Source organism: Pseudonaja textilis, chromosome 3 (assembly GCF_049901715.1).
Source record: "Pseudonaja textilis isolate UNSWEBS1 chromosome 3, rPseTex1.2, whole genome shotgun sequence".
Lineage (NCBI taxonomy): Eukaryota > Metazoa > Chordata > Lepidosauria > Squamata > Elapidae > Pseudonaja > Pseudonaja textilis.
In genome coordinates this window covers 129,096,532-129,120,768 of record NC_141992.1, presented here as the reverse complement: position 1 = coordinate 129,120,768, position 24,237 = coordinate 129,096,532, and the positions used below count along the sequence as shown (strand labels likewise).

The following is a 24,237-nucleotide window of genomic DNA, read 5'->3' as shown; positions in this document are numbered from 1 at the left end:
AGATTAGATGTGGAGAGACTTGCAAAAGCTCATTGGATCCCAACCTCAAAGAGTTATTTTTAATAAGAGCAGGAAATATTATAGGTGATGACTCAAGATCTTAAATGAAAGCTGGTATATAAGACAAACAAACAAACCCAATTGTTTTTGTCAAAGAGATGGAATCGAGGAAAATATTTATGAAGTGTATTTACGTCCAAGTTTAACACATATTACATTCTTTATGTTTTCCTTACCCACTGGTGACATTTCAGGAACTGAAGCAACATATGGCCCATCTAGGAATTTGGGTTCATTATCATTGATATCTTGGATTTTGATGATAAATTCAGATTCTGGTTCCATTGGTCTTCCGGTTCGTCTGTCCAAGGCTTGGGCCCTTAAAGTATACTGAGACCTTTCTTCTCGATCTAGTCTCTGAATGGCATGGATATCTCCAGTGGTGTCATCAATAGTAAAAACAATTCCTGCTCCTTCTCCCGAAAGAATATATTTAATTGATCCATCTCCTCTGTCCATATCAGAATGGAGCTACAAAAAGTAATGAAACAGAATTGGTAAACAGAACTTGCAAGGTGTTCACTTAATGAATTTGCTGCAGGAGGTTTGTGATCATATGATACAAAAGGACTAGCAAGTTCAATTATTGTAATAATAATAAAAGATTAAGTATTCAGATTTATGATTATTCTCAGTGTTCGAATATAGAACTGAGAATAAAGGAAAGAATCATTTTCATAGACTATGGGACTGACTGACAAAATACAAATAATTTAAAAATTCAAAAATCTAAAACACCAAAACCAGCTGCTGTTCATGAGCAATTGAGGCAGAAAAAAAGTACTAACTCTTATTGGCTGTGAAAATAATAATAATAATAATAATAATAATAATAATAATAATAATAATAATAATAATAATAATCTGTGATTGTCCTATAAACAACATAAAAAATATACATTACAGATTTTACTTATTGCATTCCTCTCATGCCACATCTTCTCCAGATGGTGAAGTTTTTGTGTAAACTTGACACTGCAAATTTTTTGATCTAGTACCATAGGTGCTTTCTTATAATGCTGCAAATGTTATGTCCCTTAATGGTAGCCAAAGCCTTATGCCATCTGGCAACCTTCCATCATCCTCTGCAAATATAGTTGCAATGAATGATCGCAATTGCTCTCCAAAAGCACACTGAAGCTGTCAGGTTGGGCAAGTTTGCGGTAGCATAACTATGAAATATAACTGAAGGGTTGAACTATAAATAAAATCTGGCACGATTCTACGGAATAAGATGTGATGGGGGACACTCAGAACAGGGAACACATTAAATGAATGGCTGTTACTAATTCCTACAGAGGGCAGCAATGTATGGTATTTAGAAAAAATATTGTAAAAGAGGCGAAATCTGCCTACTACTGTCTTGAATAGATGACTTAACCATCACTAATAGAGATCCCATAGAGAGGAGCAAAATACTTTCAACGCCCCCTGGAAGTCTAGGGTTATAAAACATATATATACATACATACATACATACATACATACACACACATACATGTACGTAAGTACGTACACACACACACACACACACACACACACACACAAAATATTTGGTTTTAAAAGAGTGATCCTGGATAAATTACATCCAAAACATCCAAATAATGCTTCTTTGCATTATTTTTTTCTAGAACCTAAAGACCATTCATTATGGGGCAAAGTAAAATTTATGAATGTATATCCATTCCTATTATATCTCCATCTTTCTTTCTTTATGATCTCTATATTTTTTTTATCTAATTTCTTTACACTGTGTTCTAATATATAAAAGCAAATTCAAGTTATTTGCACATCATTTGCACTGCAAATAAAGAATGGGCTAATTATGATATCTACTAATTTGGAAGAGCTGACATATACTGGATTCACCTTATAACACACTGTATATATAAATATTTACAGGGAGTATGAGAACACAGCACAAAAATTACTTTGAAAGAATAGTAAAATATACAGATTTTTTAAAATGACCCTGTAATTCCTTGCATCAGGATGGAGTTTGGGTGACTGAATGGAGCTGAGCATTTACAGGCCGGATGCCTTTCCTGACACCTATGTGGAGCTCACAGCAGATATTTTCTTTTTGGGCCCAGAGTGAAAAATATCTGCCACTATATAGGATCAAACTCAGAGCCTCCTGTTTGTGAGGCGAGTACTCTACCTCTAGGCCACTATATACAAGAATAGAGTTTTAAAAGCACACACAACTAATGCACATATTCCCATGCCCCTGACACACACCTTAATTAAAGTAAAACTATACATGTTTAAAATATAGGAAGGTAAAAAATCTTAAATTGTCTTTGCTAAGGGAATAGCACAATGGGAAGGTAGGGAAGTTTCCTAAGGGAAATATTTCAACAATATGACATGACTCAGAAAGACTTTTATCTAATTACAAGTTATAACATCTCTGAAGGCATCTAAATACCATAGAAGAAGCTTTGAAGTCTGTCTCAAGGAAAGGCAGGTAAAGGGTGATGTGGGAGCACATCATAGTTTGTATTTGGAAAAGTATACAGTTCTTGATCGACAATGGCATTGATGGTGCAAGAAAAACAAAGCACTGGAGCTAGAAAAAAGCACTAAAATTTTCCACATTACTGTCCTTTTCCTTTCCTCATCACTCTAAACCACAATTAACAAGTGGATCATAAAAATGTACACATGAAATAAGTCATTAAAAAACCAAGGCTGCTATGTGGTCTACATATTTGGTCCCAAAGCTATTGCTTCTTTGCATTGTAATATCCCACTCCTAATCAGTATTTCTTAGTTATCCAAGATTAAATCGAAAGTACAAAAATAACAATGCAGTGTATTTGTTTCACAGAATATAATGTAGTTAAGTAAAGGAGAAATAATAAAGTTATAATGTGGACATTATTAAAAAAAACAAAATAAGACAATTGTTTGGGACATCTTTATGCACTCGCACACTGCTACAGATAAATACATGATAAAATGTTAAAGGCAGTTAATGAATCAACACATTGCACAATAATTAATTAGTTCTGAGCACACTTTAGTAATCTCATACACCAGCAAAATAAAGTACTGTTATCTTTTACGAAAACAAGAACAATTCAATTAATAACATGCCTGCCGTTTCCTTGGAAAAATAGTCAAATAAATATTAAACATACATAATCTGTGACTTGATTAAAAAGCTTGTGGAACCCTAATTCACAACAGAAGACTGAATAGGCATTGTGTTTGCCTTTCACATGTATTGATAGAAAAAAAAGTTGAAAAACAAGAAGTAAACACTGCTCCTTTTATTGAATTTAGAAGATGTCTAGTAATGTGATTGAATCTCAAGATCCACAAAGGAAGACTCATTTGCATATTAATCTTGGCCACAATAACCTTATCCTACAGCATTAGTTGGATTTTACAATTTCTTGTTTTCACTTGTATATAATTCTAGGTTTTTTAAAAAAATATTTGATAATTATAAAAAAAATACAAATGCAGCTCCTAAGTAACTCATGAATGCAGCTAAAAATCTTAGAGCAGGAATGTTAAAAGAGAGCACATTGTTAACATGTCATTATAATTTTGTATACCAATTATGCACTAAAGCACTATAGTGTTGCACTAAGCTCAATAAAGTCCCCCCCACCATTTCATCCTTCCTGCTTTTTATTAGAGGGAATCTTTTTGGAACAGTTGGGTTGTTCAGCAAATATTTTATGTATTTAAAATATTTACATAGTCACCCATCTTATATCAAGCTCTGGGTGGCTCCCAATACAAATTTAAAACATGCATCTTGCCTCTTCTACTTAATTCATCTGCAAAACTCTATCCTGAAAAAAAAATCTGTGAACTCCATAAAATACTTTAAAACCCAAACTCATTTAAAAAAAGGAAAACAAAGATATTTTGATTACTGTATAAATATTTCTGTGGAATGAGGTGAGTGAACAAACAGCTTAAGTCTTTTTTCTCCTAGAACGATAAGCTTCACAATGAGATCATTTCTTTCATGTTAATATTCATCTCTGAACATCTCCCTACACACAGTCTTCCCAGTGTTTCCAGAACAGAATCTGCTCATCTGGCGCAGACTTCTGTTGAAGGTCCTTGGTCTTTTCTATATATATAAAAATTTGCAGCATAACTCTGGAACGCCTCGAGCAATTTCAACCAAACTTGGTACACAGATGACTTATCCTCTGGAAACAAACACTGTGAGGGTAAGACCCCTAACAGCCCCTGGTGTGTGTGTGTGCCTTAAAATGGATTCTACTGTACAGCACAGTGGACTTGCCATGGTAACGGCTTCACAGTAGTCCACAAGGGGATTCCCTCTCAGCCCTCCAAGGAAGCGTCAGGTGATTGGCCAAGTGCAATCAAATGCTACAAAATTGAAACACCAGCATAGACAAGCAACTCCCAAGGAGAGGAATAGAAGACTTGCGATGCTGCGCAAGAGATAGTACAACAGCATGAGTCCCAACTACAGGATTTTCCTGTCTAAGATAGGATTGGGATAAATAAATACCTGGGCAATGCTGGGTTATTGGCTAGTTGTAAAATAAATGGGAGATGGACCAATTAATATACCTTCTCAAAAATGATCTTCTAGCTATCAGAGTGATTTGGTGAATCATCAAAGGTAGCAGTAGTTGCTGTTGCTATATTATTTGTGTTGATATTATACATTAAATTGTTGTTCACTGCCCAGAATTTTTAGATTATTAAATAATCACTGCTTGTGAGCAAGACGCCCCCTTTTGCTTAGTCTGTAGGCAAAAGCAGGTGAAAAATCTACAAAGAAATACTGTTTGGCTATCTCCTGGGCCTTTACTGTCGAGACCCTTGACTAGATAGATAAAATCAAACTTTATTTAAAAAGGACAGAGAAAGAAAGAATATAAATATCCCCTTTTAAGTAGCATGTAGAAAAATTCAGCAACAAAGGATATGAAAAATATGGAGCTGTTCAACCGACAGACCACATCAAGAGAACCTCCGGTAGAAAAATGGGCAGAATCTAATGCTTGGAGCTGTTCACAGGATAATAGATCTGCTACTAATATAGAAGGAACTCTGGTGTAAAAACTTGCTAATTTACTTAAAACACACTAGGAGTGAGTGTGTGTAGATATCACAATAATCAGAAACAACAGATTATTTAGCTTTGCATCTCCCATGCTGGAGACGTTCAGAAGAATCTTAGGGCTGCTGAGGTCAAAGAAGGCCAAGAGGGATACTCTAGCTTCATTTTGACTCCCCCAGAGAACATTTACAATGTTCTTACAAGGTCTAAACAGGGATGGTGTTCAAATTTCTTAACAACCGGTTCTGTGGGCTATTTTGTGGGTGTGTCTTGGTGGTCATGTGACTAGGTGGGTGTGGCTTGCTGACTGGGCATGGCTTGTATATAAATATTTATGAAAATATTGATATTTTTTTTTTTTATAAAAAAGAGCAACTTTTACCCAAAATCAGGCAAAGCAGGCAGGCAAATTGAGTTGCTCACAGAATCACAGAGTCACGCATAGATCTACCTTTCTGGAATCGGCTTATAAAATTTGGTAGCAAGCAAACTCTCAAAATTAACTCACAACACACCATGTATGTAAATATTGAATTTTTTTATAAAAAAAGAGCAACTTTTACCCAAAATCAAGCAAAGCAGGCAGGCATATTGAGTTGCTTGCAGAATCACAGAGTCACTCACAGATCTACATTTCTGCAATCTGTTGCCGAGTCTGCACTGAAAAATAGAAGCTTCAGTCCTAAGGAAGGTTCAACTCTGCTCTCAGGCCACTTCTCCACCCCCCTGCTCAAATCCCTGAGTACCACCCCTGACTGGGCCTCAGGGAAGCCTCCTGGGTGAAGGTGAAGCAGTACAACAGTGATTTAGATTAGCTAGAAAGCAAGAAATATGACAATTTCCTACTTTCTAGCTAATCTAAATCGTGTGGCACAGCTGATAGTCAGAACAGCTGATCATTGGGGAAAAAAAGGAAAAATAGCAACTTACCCAAAATTAGACAAAGGCACAACACAGGCAAGTTGAATGGTCCGTATGCAAGATAAGGAGTGACTGAGTGGGGAGGGGTGGGTGGGGAAGGGCGGGACCAGCCAGTGACACGATTTGCCGGTTCTCCAAACTGCGCAGAATTGTAACAACTGGTTCTATAGAACTGGTCTGAACCGGTGCAATCCCACTCCTGAATCTAAACCATCCTAGTGCTGTATCCCAGATAACAGATAATCAGAGTTGGAAGGGACCTTGTAGGTAATCTAGTCCAACCCCCTGCCCAAGCTGGAGATCCTACAACATTTCTGATAAATGGCAGTCCAATCTCTTCTTGAAAGTCTCAACTGATGACACAACTTCTGACGGCAAGCTGTTCCATTGGTTGATTGTTCTCACTGTCAGAAAGTTTCTCCTTATTTCCAGGTTAAATCTCTCCTTGTTCAATTTCCATCCATTATTCCTTGTCTGGCCTACAGGTGCTTTAGAAAATAGTTTGACCCCTTCCTCTCTGTGGCAGCCCCTCAACTATTGGAAGACAGCTATCATGTCTCCCCTGGTCCTTCTCTTCACTAGACTAGCCATGCCCCGTTCCTGTTACCATTCTTCATGTGTTTTAGTCTCTGGTCCCCTAATCATCCTGGTTGCTCCTCTCTGTACTTTTTTTAGAGTCTCAACATCTTTTTTATAATGTGGTGACCAAAACTGGATGGAGTACTCTAGGTGTGGTCTTACTAAGGCTTTATAGAGTGGTATTAGTACCTCACTTGATCTTGATTGTATCCCTCTGTTAATGCAACTTAGGATTTCATTAGCTTTTTTGGCTGCTGCTGCACACTGCTGGCTCATATTTAGCTGGTTGTCCACCAAGACTCCAAGATCCCTCTCACAGTTACTGCTATTGAGCCTGGTTTCACCAGTCTATATGTGTACTTTTGTTTTTTCTTGCCTAAGTGTAGGACATTACTTTTCTCTACATTGAATTTCATTTTGTTAGATATGGCCCAGTATTCTAGTCTGTCAAGATCCATCTGGATCTTGAGCCTATCTTCTTGGGTGTTAGCTATTCCTGCCAGCTTAGTATCATCTGCAAATTTATTAAGTATCTTCTATTCCCTCATCAAAGCCATTAATGAAGATATTGAAGAGTACTGGGCCTAAGACAGGACCTTGTGGCACCACATTGCTTACTTCCCTCCATGTAGACTTAGACCCATTAAGACTACTCATTGAGTACAGTTTGTCAGCCAGTTGTGAGTCCATCTAGCGGTGGTGCTATCTATTCCACTTTTTTCTAGCTTACCAAGAAGTAGGTTGTGGTCTACTTTGTTGAATGCCTTGCTGAAATCTAAATACTGTATATTATGTACACGGCATTTTGCTGGTCTACTAATTTAGTCACTATGTTGAAGAATGAAATAAGATTGGCTTGGCATGATCTGTTTTTAACAAACCCATGCTGACTGCTAGTTATTATTTTACTTGTTTTTAGATGTTGGCAGATCTGCTTTTTTATTATCTTTTCCAGTATCTTCCCGGATATTGATGTTAGGCTGATTGGTCTATAGTTTCCTGGGTCTGTTTTTCCCCATTTTTGAAAATGGGAACTACATCAGTTCTTTTTCAGTCCTCTGGTAGTTCCCCGGTGCTCCAGGCTTTTTGAAAGATACGGTGCAGTAGTTCTGATATGACTTCTGCCAGTTCCTTTAAAACTATGGGATGTAATCCACCAGGCTCTGGTGATTTGTGTTCATCAAGATCAGACAGGTGTTCTTTTACTATTTTTTTTGCTTATTTTAACTTTTATTTCTGGTCTGTCTTTTACAGTTATGTTTTGGTAGGCTGAGCTATAGTTTCTTTTTGCATGAAGACCGATCCCAGTCTGAAATCCAATTGAAAAGAGTCAAGATACCTGCAATATTTTTACTAGTATCCTCTGAAAGAGTCCCTACCATTTTCTCAATAATCTTTCATAAATATGGAAGGTTTTGGTCTCTGTAGAGATTAAGAAAGATTATGTCAACAAAGATATGCAGGAACTGTTACCGAGATAAAAAGAATTAGGGTTAATAGTAGGGTTAGGGTTAGGTTAAACATTTTTAGAGTGAAATACCTTTCAGAAACAACTCAGGCAGATAGCTACCTAATTCACTGAATGATAAGGAGAAAGTGTAGACTTGCAAGATCTGTAATCATAGTCAATCTCAATAGAAGTAGTTTTAACCTTCCTGTAACAACGATTTCCTGGTCTGGTCTCTCTAGTGGGACTGATAGAGACTGACCAAAAATTGTCTAGCACTGTGGGATCCAGCAGCAGTTTCGTAAGGATGAGATGGAACATTGCTTCTTTATGCCCTAGCACACGCTACCCACTCTCTCAAGGAGGGATTTACCACTGCCTGGATCTAACCATGTGGTGTTACTTTGGGTTACTTTGAGCAACTTGGGGGGACATGGCTATAATTGTACCCACAGATCCAAAGAGTCTGTTCACTTCCTTGGTACTCACAGGTTTGAGCTATTCTCAACTAATCAAGCCAGACCTTGCTTCAGCTAACTCCAAAGAAGCTGCAAAGTCTAGCTCTAAATGGTTACAAAGAACTTTATGCAAAGTTACAAAGAACTTTATGTCTTTGCACAGCACTGGTAGACATTTCCTTGGCACCTTCCTTCACCGGAGGGATTGAATCATCTTAAATAGAGCTACCAGCTGATTATCTACAGATGAGATAAGAGCAGAAAAGGAACCATGTTTTCTTTCAATTATTACCTCACAGTAAACCTAAATAAGATTTTATCTGTATCTAATCATATTTGGTTCATCCTCTTCCTCCAATGCTCTAAGGTTCTCTTTTGTCATTTTATCTCTCCTTGTTCTTTTGAGAACCAAGGAGAGATGAGAGAATCCATTCAGGCACAATCCGATCTCTAACCATCATTGTGCCCTCATTCCAGGCAATGGCAATGGCCTCAAAAGATCCTTGCATCACAGCCTTAAAAATATCCTAATTTTCCCTCGGAAACATTTTTGCAGTGAAGAAAGATGACAGAGGACTTCAAAGTTGACAGATAGTAATCTGACCATGACAAAGGTTTAATAGTTAATATTGCCTAACTCCAGATATCACGGTCACCACCCTGGTACAAAAGCAGGTGTGATGTGTGACTATTTCTGTGAGTTAGGCTTTTAATAATCCAGGTCAGTCTATAGTTGCCATGATGCCATGGACTCCTGGGTTGCCTCTGACTGCATACCCAAATTAAAGGAAAATAAAAATATACAGTATGAACTTCTGGGCAATTCTGTTGCTAACCAGCCACAGTGGAGAACAGCTTTCTTTCAAGAAAAGAGACAAATAGAGTCTCTTTCCTTTTCTACCCTCAGACTGAGGTACTGGGAATTTATATCAGTGCATTTATCACACATTGAAGGGTCAATTGTTGGTTTAGCCTAGAGCCCACTTCTTCCTGTTGCTCTGTGCTGGTTTAGGGAAATGCCTAAATTATCTGAACTGACCATGGAATCAGCTTGACGTTGAAGTCTCTCGCCCTAAATACCTCCAGCACTTAATCTCCTAGATTATACCAAACTTTTTCAGGAACATTGTAAGTCTAGTTCAGCCAATCCTGTGATTGAGAAAAAATATTTTAAAACTCCGTATGTTTTTGTATAGCTCAGGATAATTTAAACAAGTGTTTTTCAACTTGGCAACTTTAAAACATATGGACTTCAACTTCCAGAATTCCACAATCAGTAAGCATTTCTGGGAGTTGAAATCTGCACATCTGAAAGTTACCAAGTTTGGAAAACATAGATTTAAGCACTGCTCCCTATCCCAAGAGGGCTGATTCTGGTTTCTGTTCCACCTGTGATGAACTTAATAGTGGGTCTTAGACTCAAATCTTAACTTGATTCAAATCGCTGTGCTTTCCATTAATTATGATTAAAAAGACAATAAATGGCAATTGCTTTGGTTTTCTCCTGTGTGATACTGCATATATTTAATCAATTTTCAACCCACATTCTATTAAAAGTAATCTGAAATTGAACTAAATTTGCACAATTATAGCCTCTCATGAGATTGCAACACATGCCAAACTGAAGACAAAACATGGATTTTTTTTTTTTGTCATCAGAGAGATCTGCCAATAACATTTTATTTCTTGGCATAAGTGAAAATAATATTCAAGCATAGTTGACTCTTCTGAGGGGATAAATCTGTCAGGTTTCAGATGATTAGGTTCAAGGGTTTTATGTTTCTATCCTGGTTAATGAAAAATGTACGACAAATGTCCAAAAAGAAATGGAAAAAAGAAAGTAAGAAAGAAAGCTGATTCACAGAAGAGTTTTTAAAATAAATACATCAAATGGCCTGCTGTGATACTCTTCATTTTCAATTCACTGGTGACTCTTTGATCAATGTATGAAAAGTCTTCAGCACTATGGCCTTCAGGCTAATGAATTAATCCTCAGACAGCTCCTGTGATGATTTGCAACCTTTGAACTAAAGGATGGAACCTAGAATTGTGTCTCTTATTTTTCTACAAATGGTCACATTTGTCAGATGCAAGTGAGGACAATTCTAAACTCTCTGTGGTGGTTCTAATCCAGATGCAGCCACCTATGTCTGTATCTTGCTATATAAAAATGGTCTCATTTCGTTCATTAGGACCTCTTTCATACAATTCACTTGTAGATGAAAATTATAGATATAGAAAATTACTCTTTATAACAATTTAGATATTACAAAAATACCATTTTAAATTTATGCATGAATACATATATTTGCCATATTCATGTCTTGTTGGAGCACCTTAAGACAATGAAAAAAGCTCATGTTCATCTGCTGATTTAGAAGAACAATCAGTTTAATGTCTTAAAACATTGTTGCTTCTTAGAAAAGGTTTGGGTGAAGATAAATTAAAGGTTTTGCAAGATGTGTAGTTTTTAGGAAACTGACCTTTGGAATGCATTATAATGAACATTTCTATGAATGCTTGCTGCAGCCTGTTAAAATTGTTAAGGAATGATTTTAAAAAGTTTATTTCTCAATAGCATTCTTATCTCACTGCCTGCACACCACAGAAATACACAAGATTGGGATATACTTCTTATAGCTGACCTTTTTGAATTTGGAAAACTTAGTAGGCCAGGACACGTCCTCCATCTTTCTAGCACCACTTTCTCAATTACATTTGAATTAACTCAATCCATGTAATCCAGTACCCTCTACTTTGAGTGACTACAGCTCTCTTAGGCTTTCTTTTCCAATCTCTTTTAACTGGAAATACTAGTCAAGGAATCTTGGACCTGAAACAATACACTGAGAAAATCATTGAAATATTTACATTCAACTTCACTAAAATATTGATTTTAAGTGTGGGAAATCCACCATTAAGAATTAACTTATAGTTAACTCTAAAGGATTTTTAAAGCTCTAAGGAATCAGTCAAGGTTGCAAGCTGGCTTGTGACCGTGAGGTGGCTTGTGATAATGATCTCCAGTTTATGATACAGTTAATTTGATCCTGTTTAGACTAGAGAATAAGGTAGCAAGCTAGAAAGTGGGAGACTTGAGAGTTCTGGTTCCACTTTAACCATGAAAGCCAACTGGGTCATCTTGGACCAGTTACTCTCCCTTAACCCAACTCACCTCACAGAGTTGTTGTGGGGAAAATAGGAGAAAAAAAGTGTGTTAGATATGTCAGCTGCCTTGAGTTATTTCTAAAAAACAATAAAGGCAGGATACAAATAAAATAAATTTCATTTCAGAATGGAGATACCAATTTATTGGGGTTACAATATGAACAAAAATCTCACGGGTTATTCTTAAACTCACAAACGTATGTTGTTTATAACCCGTTCTTTTTGTATTGACATTATGTAAATAATGCAATGATTTTTAGTGAAGAGATTCACTCCATTGTGTGTTAAAAAAACACAAATATGAAAACGATTGCTTTGGGAAAGTACTAGAGTCATATTGTAAAATGACCAAAACACATTGTTTAATAGTGCTCTTTGGGCATATCTATGATTTGGCCAGATTATTGGAATTACAAAAAGTGATTAAGTAGATGAATGTTTTTTACCAGACAACTTTGCAAACAAGGAACTTATTCTTCAGTGTCTCAGAATAAGAGGCTAAAAGTGAAACTGATTGGCAGTGATACGAACTATTTGGGAAGAGTCACACTCCCAGTAACAACATACTTATAGCAATGGTCACTAATCACATTTCCTACTGTTGACAGATCTGCAAGATGCCGCTACTGCAAAGAAGATAGCTCAGTTCTGCACCAATTAGTAATGATTCCATGTTTTATTGGACTGCAAAATAGTTGGCTGCAAAGGCTCTTTGAAACCACCCTCCCCGCATTTTGTACATCTAAAGCGAGATTGCTAAAATAATTCTTTGCAAACCTCGCTATCAACTAATTTGCTTCATAACTCCCAGAGTTGGTTGCAACTAAACTCTTAATTATTGAGTAGCTTATACATGAATAATAACACATTTCTGGGCAGTTTCAAAATACATTTTTAAAAAATTGACAGAAACAAGTATTTTAATAAAATTTCAAATGTAGATTTCACTACAATGTAAATGTTATGGTAGATAAAATAATTGCAAGTTGATGAAAAACCAGGATCACATATTACCCAGATTAGAAATCCTAGCCATTCCCTACTGGTACTTGCTACATATGATGAAGATCTACCTTCATATTTTGTACATAGCATGGATAATAGGAGTTGTAGTCCAGCACATCTGGAAAGAGGTTGTAATTCAGCACATCAGCAGGTTCTGACCAGTTCTGGAGAACCGGTAATGGAAATTTTGAGTAGTTCAGAGAACCAGCAAATACCACCTCTGACTGGAGATTTTACAGTATCCTTCCCCTACCACTCCCACCAAGCCACACCCATAGAACCAATAGTAAAAAATATTTGAATCCCACCACTGATCTGGAAGACACCTGGTTTGAAAAAGCTGACCCACCCACATAGAGCAGCAGTTCCTAGAGATTTTCAGTCAATGGATATTATTCTCAAAATGCCCAATTCAGGGCTGGCTTAAGTTCTTTGCAGGCTGTAATCCTTCCTTCCTTCCTTCCTTCCTTCCTTCCGTGTTTTAACTAACATAATACGGTATATTCCAATCATATTGGATTTTGTTTCTAAAAAGATACATAAAGAACAGTATCAGATATACTTTGAGTGCTATTGATAACATAAATGAGGAAAACAAGAAAATGGTTATGATTTTTCTTATTGTGGAAAATGTCTTTGATAATTTTGAATGGCCTTTTATATCCATAATATTGAATAGACTAATGAACTGTAGGGATTTTCTTGCATGGGGCATGGCATTTAGAAAGAACAAGAAGCAAAATGGACTCCCTTTCTCATTCCTTTTTCTTTCAGCTTTTTTGAGGAAGATATGACAAAAAAAAATCAGGAAACAAACTGGAAAATTAAGAACTGTATGCAGGTGAAGTTGCACTTACAATTATTCATCTAAGGGATTCTTTAGAATTAATAAGCAATATGGTTTGGTATAATGATATTGAATTAATTAATAAGAACAACACTGAAATGGAGATTCCCCAAAGAAGAAAGCAACATTTGCCGCAAATGGAATTCAGTATTACTGTTAAAGCAATTAAATACTTGGGAACTTATTTAATAAAAACAATGAACATTTGTAAAAGAATAATGACTTCCAGACTTAGAAAAATATAATTATATTAAACTTATTTAACATATATTAAAATTGTCCTGGAAAGAACAGCAGCAATAAAAATGGATATTTACCAAGTTTTAATTTTCTATTTGTGGTACAAAATCTTGTATAAAACGACTAAGCCAGCTTCTAACTTACACCACAGACTGGATTTTATAATCATATGTCTGGGTTACTTTTGTTGAGAGAGCAGGGCTTCCAGACAGCTTGCATAAATAGCTTTAGTTTATAGAAATAGAAATGCAAAAACTATAGTACACTATTCAGTCAAATGAAGAAGATTAAAAATATGGAATAAACACAGAAAAAGAATGAGCCCAGATTCATTGCCCCTGCCCCAGTGTTAAATATTTATTTAATGAAGGTGAATATACAAAAATATAATCAGTGGAGAGATAATAATTCATGCAGAATTATGAATACCTAATTCTTAATAAAACGAAGATGAAATCCTTTAGTCCTCAGGGGGGGGGGGGGGGGGGGGGGGGGCGGGGGGGGCGGGGGGGGGGGGCGGGGGGGGGGGGGGGGGGGGGGGGGGGGGGGGGGCGGGGGCCGGGGGGGGGCGCCGCCCGGCGGGCTTTGTTTGGGGCCCCCCGGGGGGGGGGGGGGGGGTAATCTCTCTTCATAATGGCCAGAGTCATCTTCAAATAAGCACTATAATTTAAAAGGAATTGCAAAACAGGGCACAACACTTGGACTGAATGACTTGTAACACAGAACCCCGAAAACTTTGCAGAGCTTGTTTACAAGCTGATACTGAAATATTACACAGAAATTAAATAAGTTAACTAGTGCGTGATTAAATAGATGCAGAACTTAAACAGTATAATTGGTATAGAACAATGGGAATATCATAAATTTAACCTAACCCTGATACTTAAAGAAAATTGGATATAAAATATTTTACTATTAGTACATTATGCCAGTGCCGATTCTCAAAATAGATAACTCATTTTCTAAAAATTAAGAATCTGGTTGGATCACCCATTCCTATTCAGCAACAATATTGTAAATAAAAACCAACTTAAAATCCTGGGTGCATTACATTATTTGGAAAACATGCCTGATGCAAAAGGCTTAAATTATAGGATGAATTTCCTGTTCTTTTACTCTTTGGGATCAGCTATTTGCGTTATAATATGATCAAGAACTTTCATAGATGACCCCAAATTTGTTGTAATTCGTCGTTTGTCATTGTTTAGGAACAGGAATGCACAATGTTGTGAAATCAACAAATAGCTAAGAGGGAAAATTAATTCCTGCTTTCAATAGCAATTAATATTTAGTACAATATGATTTTGATTTCACTTCAGCTTTGGCTACAGATACTTGGCTGAAGGGTTGGGAAATAAATGCTGAATACAGAAACACTTCTTGCTCAAAGACTTTCAGAAAGAAGCCAAAATAAGCCAGTGCAATCTCTCTTTGTCCCCAATCTCTCTTTATCAATCTGTACCAGTCTGTGCACTGACACTGAAGCAGTTCAAACAAATGCTGGCAGAGATTTTGTTAGGAAGATGTCAATTACAGCTGGTAATTGTCAGTGCCGACCTTTAGGAAAAAGGCAAAATCACTGACAGTCTTTCAACACAGCCATTACTCTTAGTTCAGGGTGACATAACAGGAAGCTCTCAGATATAAATCAGATGTTCACAAATATATATATATTGCTGGAGAACAGAACAAAAATCCTATATTCTAATATCTCTCTCAAGTAAACCTGTTGAGGTAATTCCCCGTTAGGAGAATGAGCGTACACAGGGAGAAGTAGTAAGAGTAGTGAAGAATAACACACACAAAGCACACAGCTACACTGTATAGTAAAATGTAGGTTTTTACTTCCAACAAACGTTTAAGCAAAGTCCAAACAAGCAGTCCAAGTCATTCACAGTTAAAGCAGTCAATTTTCAGTCCAGGAATAATCCAATAACAAAGTCCAATGTGGCAATCGGAAAAGACTGAGCTGAAGTCTTCACTCCAGTCTGTGTTTCCAGCGGGAACAAGGACCGTTCCTATTGGCTGATGCTGTTTGACAACCGGCTATAAAAGGGAGCTGTCAAATGGTATCAGCTGTTGCCCGCCAGCTGGCTGCCTTGTTAGCGCGGCAGCCGCGGCAACCCTTTATTGTTACAATAAAGTAAAAGCTCAAGTTCGCTCTGTGTTTGCCTCAGGTTATTCCGCCGCTCCACAACACTGGCAACGAGGGCGGGATTCCTATAAGAGGAAACTGGGCAAAGAATCGCTGAGCGAAGTCACTACAAAAAGAGCCGAAGTCACTACCGAGCTGAATGTCACTTTAAGAGCTACTGTCACTATTTGCGAGCGCGAATTTCAACTTTCCTTGAAAGATCCATCACCGCTGAGTCAAGATGACTTCGAACCCTGCATTCCCGCTTTTCAGACCGACAGCGGAAACATGGGAGTCCTACAGAAACCGATTTGACTGTTTCCTAGATGCCATAGACCTTGCTGACATTTCCGACCATAGGAAAAAGTCCTACTTTTTAAGTTTTTGCGGAGCCACAGTGTTTGACACTGCTACGGCATTATTGGCTCCACGTTCAATTAAGACTGTTCTATGGGAAGAATTGCAGGAAATTCTTTCCAACCACTATTCCCCTAAGCCATCCCAAACGCCTGAAGTCGAGAGGCCAGCTTCATCGGGACCAGAAGTTGCCCAGCAAGCAGAAAAGTTCCTTCCAGCAGCAGCTTCGTCAGGACTTAGAAGATCTGGCTGCCAGCAAGCGTCCAAATTATCTGAAGGACTACGCATGCTCCGTTCTGGGGGAAAGGAGTGTGGCGTTCGGAAAAGACTGAGCTGAAGTCTTCACTCTGGTCCATGTTTCCAGCAGGAACACGGACGATTCCTATTGGCTGATGCCGTTTGACAGCTGGCTATAAAAGAGAGCTGTCAAACGGCATCAGCTGTTGTCTGCCAGCTGGCTGCCTTGTTAGAGCGGCAGCCGCAGCAACCCTTTATTGTTACAATAAAGTAAAAGCTGAAGTTCGTTCTGTGTTTGCCTCAGATTATTCCACCGCTCCACAACATCCAGTATCAAAAACAGTTCAGTAACAGACTTACATCAAATCCAACTATAACAGTCAATAGGGAAAAATGGAGGAATGGCAACACTCTCCAGAACAACAGAACAGGAACTAAACAACCCAGGTTTCTGGCTCCAACCCCCCCCCCCCCCTTTTGTGAAATTCACAACAAACATTCTAATATTCTTTAAACTATTAACCATCTCATGACCATAGTAGATCTCTGATTCCCCATCCCATATACAGCTCCTTACCTTCCCAACGTACAAAGGATCTGTTCCCGTGTATTCTTCCAGAACAAAGAACTGGTTCCACACCCAACTCCTCTTCATTCGCTGATGAAGAAGCAAGTTGTCTGAGAGATTTTGTCCTTGGCCTTTGCTTGGAGATCTGCTAGTTCCAGATAATACAGTTGTAATGAGGTTCATCATAAAGCAAAAACTGAGTCCAAGCCACTTCTTTGCATTGTCCATTCTGCTTGATGTCCGCATTTTCATATGAGGATTGTCCTCTAAAGAATCCAACAGATAGGTCCGTGAAACTTCCAAATAAAGCCTTTCAGTGATACTGGGCAAGCACCTTAAAGGAGAATAATATCCTGTAAAGTTAAAGAAGATTTACTATCAGCTTTTTTGGGGTGGAAAAAAAACCCTCTTAAAAAATAAAAAAATAAAGCTGAGCCATGGAGTATTTGATCTCCCTCATAAAAATGTAGGCCTGTTGCATATAAAGGAAGCTTCTTGTTTGAAATGAAGGTAATAATTGACTAGCTAGAGAGGAAGGCCTTGCTAGAAGAACTGCTGGATTTCACTATATTATTAATTGACTTGGGTCAACAGATACTTTCTTTGGAAATATTTATGACCAAATGTCTTTGATAGTAGTTACAAGGAGAAATTCTGTTGGTATAAATTATAATTCATAACTAATAACTATGCAATGATTTCTCTTTCTCTCCCTCTCCTCATTTGATTTCTGCAACATTTTCATTGTTACCTACATCTTTTTGATCAATGATATTATAACACTTTGATTTAAATTTAGCAGCTTCCATCTATTTTTCACTTTCATTATTTTTTTAGTAGTCAACCTTCCACCACTTTAAGTCAGCTTCATATTTTTGCTTGCTCTTTGAAAAACCAGTGACATCAGCTAATGCGACATTTCTGGTTAATCATTATATTATCCCCCCAAAATGTCCTAATACTGAAAGAAGTATCTTCCAACACTTCCAATGCATATAGTTGTGGGCATAGATTTTAGTGAGTCAACATATATTCTTCCTCCTTGAATCTGAAAGACTAATTTGGATCAAGGCATACTGATCTCCATAAGAGGATGTTTCATCAAAAAAATTTTTTGATGTTAAATTAGATGGTACCTTTATTCAGGTTTTGCTTTGTGATAGTCTTTTCTTTCATTGTTTTGATGGACTTAATGAGGTGGCCTTGCAATCTTTACTTGGTCAGTGTACTTCAAGAACATTCTTTTAGGGCAAAAGTGTTAAAGTTTGTATTTTTTTGTGTGGGGGGGGATTAAACCCATTCTCAAGAAAGATTATTTTTTTAAAGTCCACTAGGATCTAACTCTATTCTCTATTATGAAATTAGGTTACTGATTTGACTATCAGTTGAATTATTTTAACTACACGGATGAAAAGAGAATAGGCCAATCCTATTCTGCTTTTAAGTAATTTACCCACCCCCTCAAAACAAATGTTATTGTGAAATTGTTATACTACTCTGGAAAGGATGCATATATGTAAGTAGAACTGGTAGCCTAATCATATTTTACAGGCATGAGAAGTCAATAGATGAATGGGCACTGCAAGTCATAATATTGCCTTTTAAAAAAAGTATCAAGTCTAATTAGTAGGGAAAAATCAATTGTAATCATTGTTGATTAAATATTGTTGAATATATTTTATAAACAGAAGAACAATAAGAAGAGGAAATGTTTTCAACACATGTTCTGAAAATGTATTAATATTTCTGGATGCAACCTGGAATCTTTCTCCATTCTTTTAACCTAAGGCTACTGAAGCTATGATGAAAACAACTCCTATGGTCGAACATTTCATCATCTAAACCTGTGATTTAGGTTGTTTTATGCTGCTGTATGCTAGCCACTGCCATGAGGCAGAATTAATGGTCTGAGTTTTGAAGGTGAAAAGTAAATTTCCATATCTGTTAACACAGGAAAGTTGCATTGAGCCACACATGTTTAAAACTTCAGATTTGCAGCTATATTAGAAATGCCCAAGTATTTTGATTCTTTTATCAACAATGCAAGTCAGTAAGTCTTACCAATTTGTTTTCTGACAGAACTGTCAAAATATGATATGATTCACAGTAATATAGATCTCTCTCTTTTCTTCTTTTATCTCCTCCCCTTCCAAACTGTTAGGACTATACAAAACTCCAAAGGAATGCTTTAATTCAAAGAAGATCGGATCAGATTACCTCAGTTGAAGCAGATTTACGAATTGAAACGGACACTCAGTCAACACAGCAAATCAAAGCAGATGGTTTCAAAGATTTGATGGCTTTTCCACTGCTTCTGTGGTCCTTACAAACAATGTACAATGATGCTACAATTTCACTTCCACATAGGGAGAATGCTAAAGTTTGGCCATAGATGTGATATGAAGTGATGTGCTCCCTGACACTGACCTGTATATCAGAGATCTTTGCTATGACAAGCCTTGTACATTTTCTTGGTTCTTGAGGTGCTGAATGTGGACAGTCACCTGCCTTTGATTTGCTTTCCCTTGGGGTAACAGAATGGTGAAGATTTGTACATCTCCCGGCTAGCAGATTTAGGAGCCCAACTCTATTCTCAGCACCCTGAATATGGACTTAAAGTTGATGAGCCTGGTATGCACTTTTGTCTTTGTCTTCAAATCTAAAGAGTTGCAATAGGCTTACATCTTTTGATAATAAGTCAATGGGCATCAGAATATCATTTAAGGAATTGGCATAATTGGTTACTACTTTTAAGAATACGACAGTGGTAAGGTTATGAATAGGCTGACATCTTTCTTTGAGGCCTATCTCTGGCATACTATATTTCTCAGTGTATCAGCCTGCCTCTGATTGTTAGTTGACATGGAGCACTGTCCACAATCCTGATAGAATGTTATACTGTGTACAAATCTCTCTGCAGCATTTGAAAAATAATATAAACCCTAGATAACAGGATAATCAAACAATCAAAGGTTTTCTTCTCTACAAGAAAAGCTTAAAACATTGAGGACTCTTTAGTTTGGAAAATAGGTGACAAGCCATCTTATATGAAATCAGGCACAGCATAAAATTGTCCAGTGAAACTAATTGGGAAGAATTTTGCAACAGATATGAGAATATATTCCTGTTTCCTGCTTGAAAACTTCCAAAGGCATTTGGTTAGTTATTTTTGGAGACAACTTTATAAGATAATTAAGATAAAGTTATCTTTAGAAAAATTGAAACATTGCTAATTATGTATTCCAAGTAATAGAGATCTCTGATTTCTGTTAAATATAAACTTAACAATGTTCATGCTTTGGAAACTAATTTTTTATTTAATTGCACCAGGCAACAAAACCTGGAAAGAAGAGAAAAATATAGTAAGCTATTTGCTTTTAAATTCCAATAAGTGTTTTTGAATTTGCACAGCATAATGTAATGGCTTTTGCTAAGCAAGATTTTAATCTTATTACATTTTTATAGTAGAACCATTGACTTGATAATAATAGATGTTAAAATATTATGCTAGTAGCTTCCTGCAGTCACATGTTTCTGGCAATGGCCAATAGTCTAGCCTAGTATGGCACTGATGATGTTAAACTTATAATTGATATAATAGTTTTAATTCAAAATCCATAATCACCATTGCTTCTTTCAGTTGAAATCTATGAAAGTTTCAAAAATCTCCACTTCCAATGTAGATTTGAGTTTGTGTTTGTTTTTAAATCACAGTTATAAATTTTAGATATGCATGGTTTATTCAATCCATGTAGCACATGCGTTTTCTTTTCTCTTTAATCTAGTTCAGAACCACTGGATTAGGCAATTAGAAATTCTGTAAATGTTAGAATATTGTAAATGTGAGGCTGAGAGTAAAATAATAATTAAAGATGATGCATCATAGTTCATAGATCACTTGTTTAATATCTAACTTCTATTCCTTATCATATTTTGTTAAAATGAGAGTTTATTATTTTATTTATTTATTCATTTCATCAATTGTAATACATGTTATTTTATCTATATTCCATAAATTCAGATAACCAGATTTTATGTCATTTACATTTAGCGCTTATATGACTAAAACAATTTCTAGAAAGCTTTCTCAACGAATAAATTAGAATAACTATTTAGGTTCAGATGGTATTTGGTATTATCTGATAATATAAACATGAACTGAAAAGAGCCAATGACTGAAAAACATGGAGAACAAATAACAAATAACAGAGGGGTATAATGTAGATTCCCATCTCACACACTGATAGCAATCAAAATCCTAAATTATTATTCATTAATGATGTAATAGTGCTAGTGTAAATTAGGTTATTTACATCATTGTATCTAAACTATTAATCATGTATCATATAAACAAAAGAAAAATAAATACATTTAGTACAGGGAGTCCTCAACTTACAAATTTGTTTAATGATCATTCAAAGTTACAACGTCACTGAAAAAAGTGACTTATGACCATTTTTCACACTTATGATCTTTACAGCATCCCCATGATTATGCGTTCAGAATCTGAATGCTTTGCAATTGGTTCATATTTATGATGACTGAACTGTCCAGAGGTTACATGATCACCTTTTGCGACCTTCTGAGAAGCAAAGTCAATGGGGAAGCCGGATTTACTTAACAATCATGCTAACTTAACAATTCCCCTGATTCAATTAACAACTGCAGTAAGAAAAGTCATAAAATAGGGCAAAATTCACTTAACAACATAAATTTTGGGGCTCAATTGTGGTTGTACATTGAGGATGACCTGTGTGACATGGAAATAAAAATCTAATGATAAGAATAAATTATTGATACAATCATAACAATAATGAATAATTTGTTTCCAAATAAAACCTGGAAAATGTAATGTTGGAAGATGTAGAAAATTGGAAGGACTTATCAGAAGAATGAGGACTAGCCAGAATGAATAAGATATCAGGAAGCCTGAAAAATACCCCTCTCTACCAAATTTTTCCAAATTTGTTCAATTGAGAATAATAAACAAAACAGAACAAGAAAGAGTAAAACTTGATGTAAGATCCAATTTTCATCTACTGTGCTTGTATACCTCTTGTTTAACTGTTCCATGTAATTAGGAGATTAATCTATCAATCATTCATTGATGAACACTGCAAATAAACTGCTGGCGTTTGACTCAAAAAAGAAGCAAAACCATTCAATTGCACTCCCACACTTCTTTTTCAGAACTTAGTATGTTTTCCATATATAGAAAAGCAAAAGCAAATAGGTTACTAGTACAATATTTTTTGCAGTCCTGCTGTCTTATCTTTTTGCAGTTTTCTGAAGCATTAAATTATTCAGGAGGACTTGAAATAGTTTAAACAATCTTCTGCTTACCTTGGAGAGCCATAAAAACTTTCCTGATCAGCAAAATTCAGTTTGGGATTTGAGATTCATCCAAATCCTATCCACGATCATAATCCCATGGCACAAGTATCTTAAGATCATAAGCCACCAAGAGGAGATGCTTGTCATCTTTTTGGAAGCAGTCTTGTTTACTGAACATCTGTGCATGTCAGTAAAATGTAAGGTAATAAAGAAAATAAATGATCCAGAATTAAACTAATTCTCATTGGAAAAGGAAGGCTTTAGTTTGTTTGCTTCTGCAGGGAAAAATTAATGGCCATATTTCTGAGTGCCTGGTCAGATTCTTCCACCGAATTAGAGAGGAACACAGAGAAATGCCTTGGGTGGGATTTTCAACAAAAGTCCTCTTTCTTATTGAAGAAATTTCATTCAGATTAAGTATAAACAATGCAAGTAAAGACTTGCTCAAATTGATCTCGATGGCTGGTAACTTCATAGACATATCCATCTTGATAGTAACAGAGAAATGCTTTCTCATAGCCTTCATCTCGAATGTTTGTTCAACTTCCCACCTTAGAGTAGTATGCTAGGATTTTCTGGCAATCCTGACTTTATTTCTATATCATATGATGTAGTGATTAGGATATTGACCTAGGAATAGGAAGATCCAGGTTCTAGTGCAGTGGTCGCCAACCAGTGGGCTGGGGACCACTGGTGGTCTGTGAAGAAATTTTGGTGGTCCACAGAGAAATGTCACCCCAAAGCACCCCCGAAAGCAATTAATCCAGGCTCCGTGGGAACACAAGGCTTGCGTTGCTTGCATTGTGAACAACACAAGGTAGTGAGGGGAGTGGGGAAAGGGCGGAGGGGGGAATTTGCCCCATTCGCCCCATGCGCCTGGCCTGGCCACCGGATTGCTTCTTTCCGCTTCTTTCTTCTTCTGCTTTTGGCTGCACACAAGGAAAGCAGCCAAATACTTTCTTTCTCTCTCTCAAACTCTGGCAGAAATGAGTCTTTGGGACCCTGCAAGGCATCCTGCTCCAAGAGGCTGCTCTGGTGCAACAAGTCTCACAAAGACTCATTTCTGGTGGAGTTTAGGGGAGAGAAAGAAAGATTTTGCTGCTTCTGCTACTTGCATGAAGTCTCTCTCTCTCTCCCCCTCCCCGAGAATGGAACTGGAGACAGTATCCTGCAATCCCAAATAAAGAATGATCGATCAGTAGGAAAACTGGATGGGGAATTTTCCTGCAGACTTTTTTTGGGATTTTCTCAGAGTCTCTGGACTGCGGGATTTAAAATTATGAGTTTGGTAGTCCCTGAGGCCCAAAAGGTTGGTGACCTCTGTTCTAGTGTATACAGTGTGTGTATGTACACACGCACACACACACATATATACATATGTGTTTTCTTAAGTTTTCGCGGGTACTTACATGTATGGCATTCAGCTTTGTTCGGGTATTTTCCCACGTCATTGTAGTTGTGCTTTTAAAGTTGTAGCAACGTTTCGGCAGAATCTCATCTGCCATCATCAGGCTTCTGTATACATACATACATACATACATACATACATACATAGTGTTTATTTATGTATATACATATGTATATATATGTGTGTGTGTGTGTGTATAGTGTATGTATATACATATACATGCACACACACACGTGTGTGTGTAGGTCTATGTGTGTATATATGCATATACAGGCATACTCACATATGTATGTATACATGTATGTCAGGGCTGTAAAAATCCAAACCTGTCATGCCCCTGGTGGAGACTGACTCTGAGGAAGAGGAGGAACAGCCAACAGGGAGTGGGAGTGTGGCTCCAGAGGTG

General features: G+C 36.9%; 1 protein-coding gene across 3 annotated transcripts in view; it reads right to left on the bottom strand.

The window, feature by feature from the left end:
• The window catches only part of CDH20 (cadherin 20), a 220,843-nt gene that overhangs the window by 34,545 nt on the left and 162,061 nt on the right, over positions 1 to 24,237 (bottom strand). For all 3 annotated transcript variants that reach the window (XM_087930758.1, XM_087930759.1, XM_026700887.2), the window contains 2 exons: positions 17,099 to 17,442; positions 237 to 531 (listed from right to left, as the gene is read on the bottom strand). In XM_087930758.1, coding sequence (XP_087786884.1) covers positions 237 to 531; positions 17,099 to 17,341 — 538 coding nt within the window. In that variant the 5' untranslated portion in view covers positions 17,342 to 17,442. The remainder of the gene's footprint in view (positions 1 to 236; positions 532 to 17,098; positions 17,443 to 24,237) is intronic.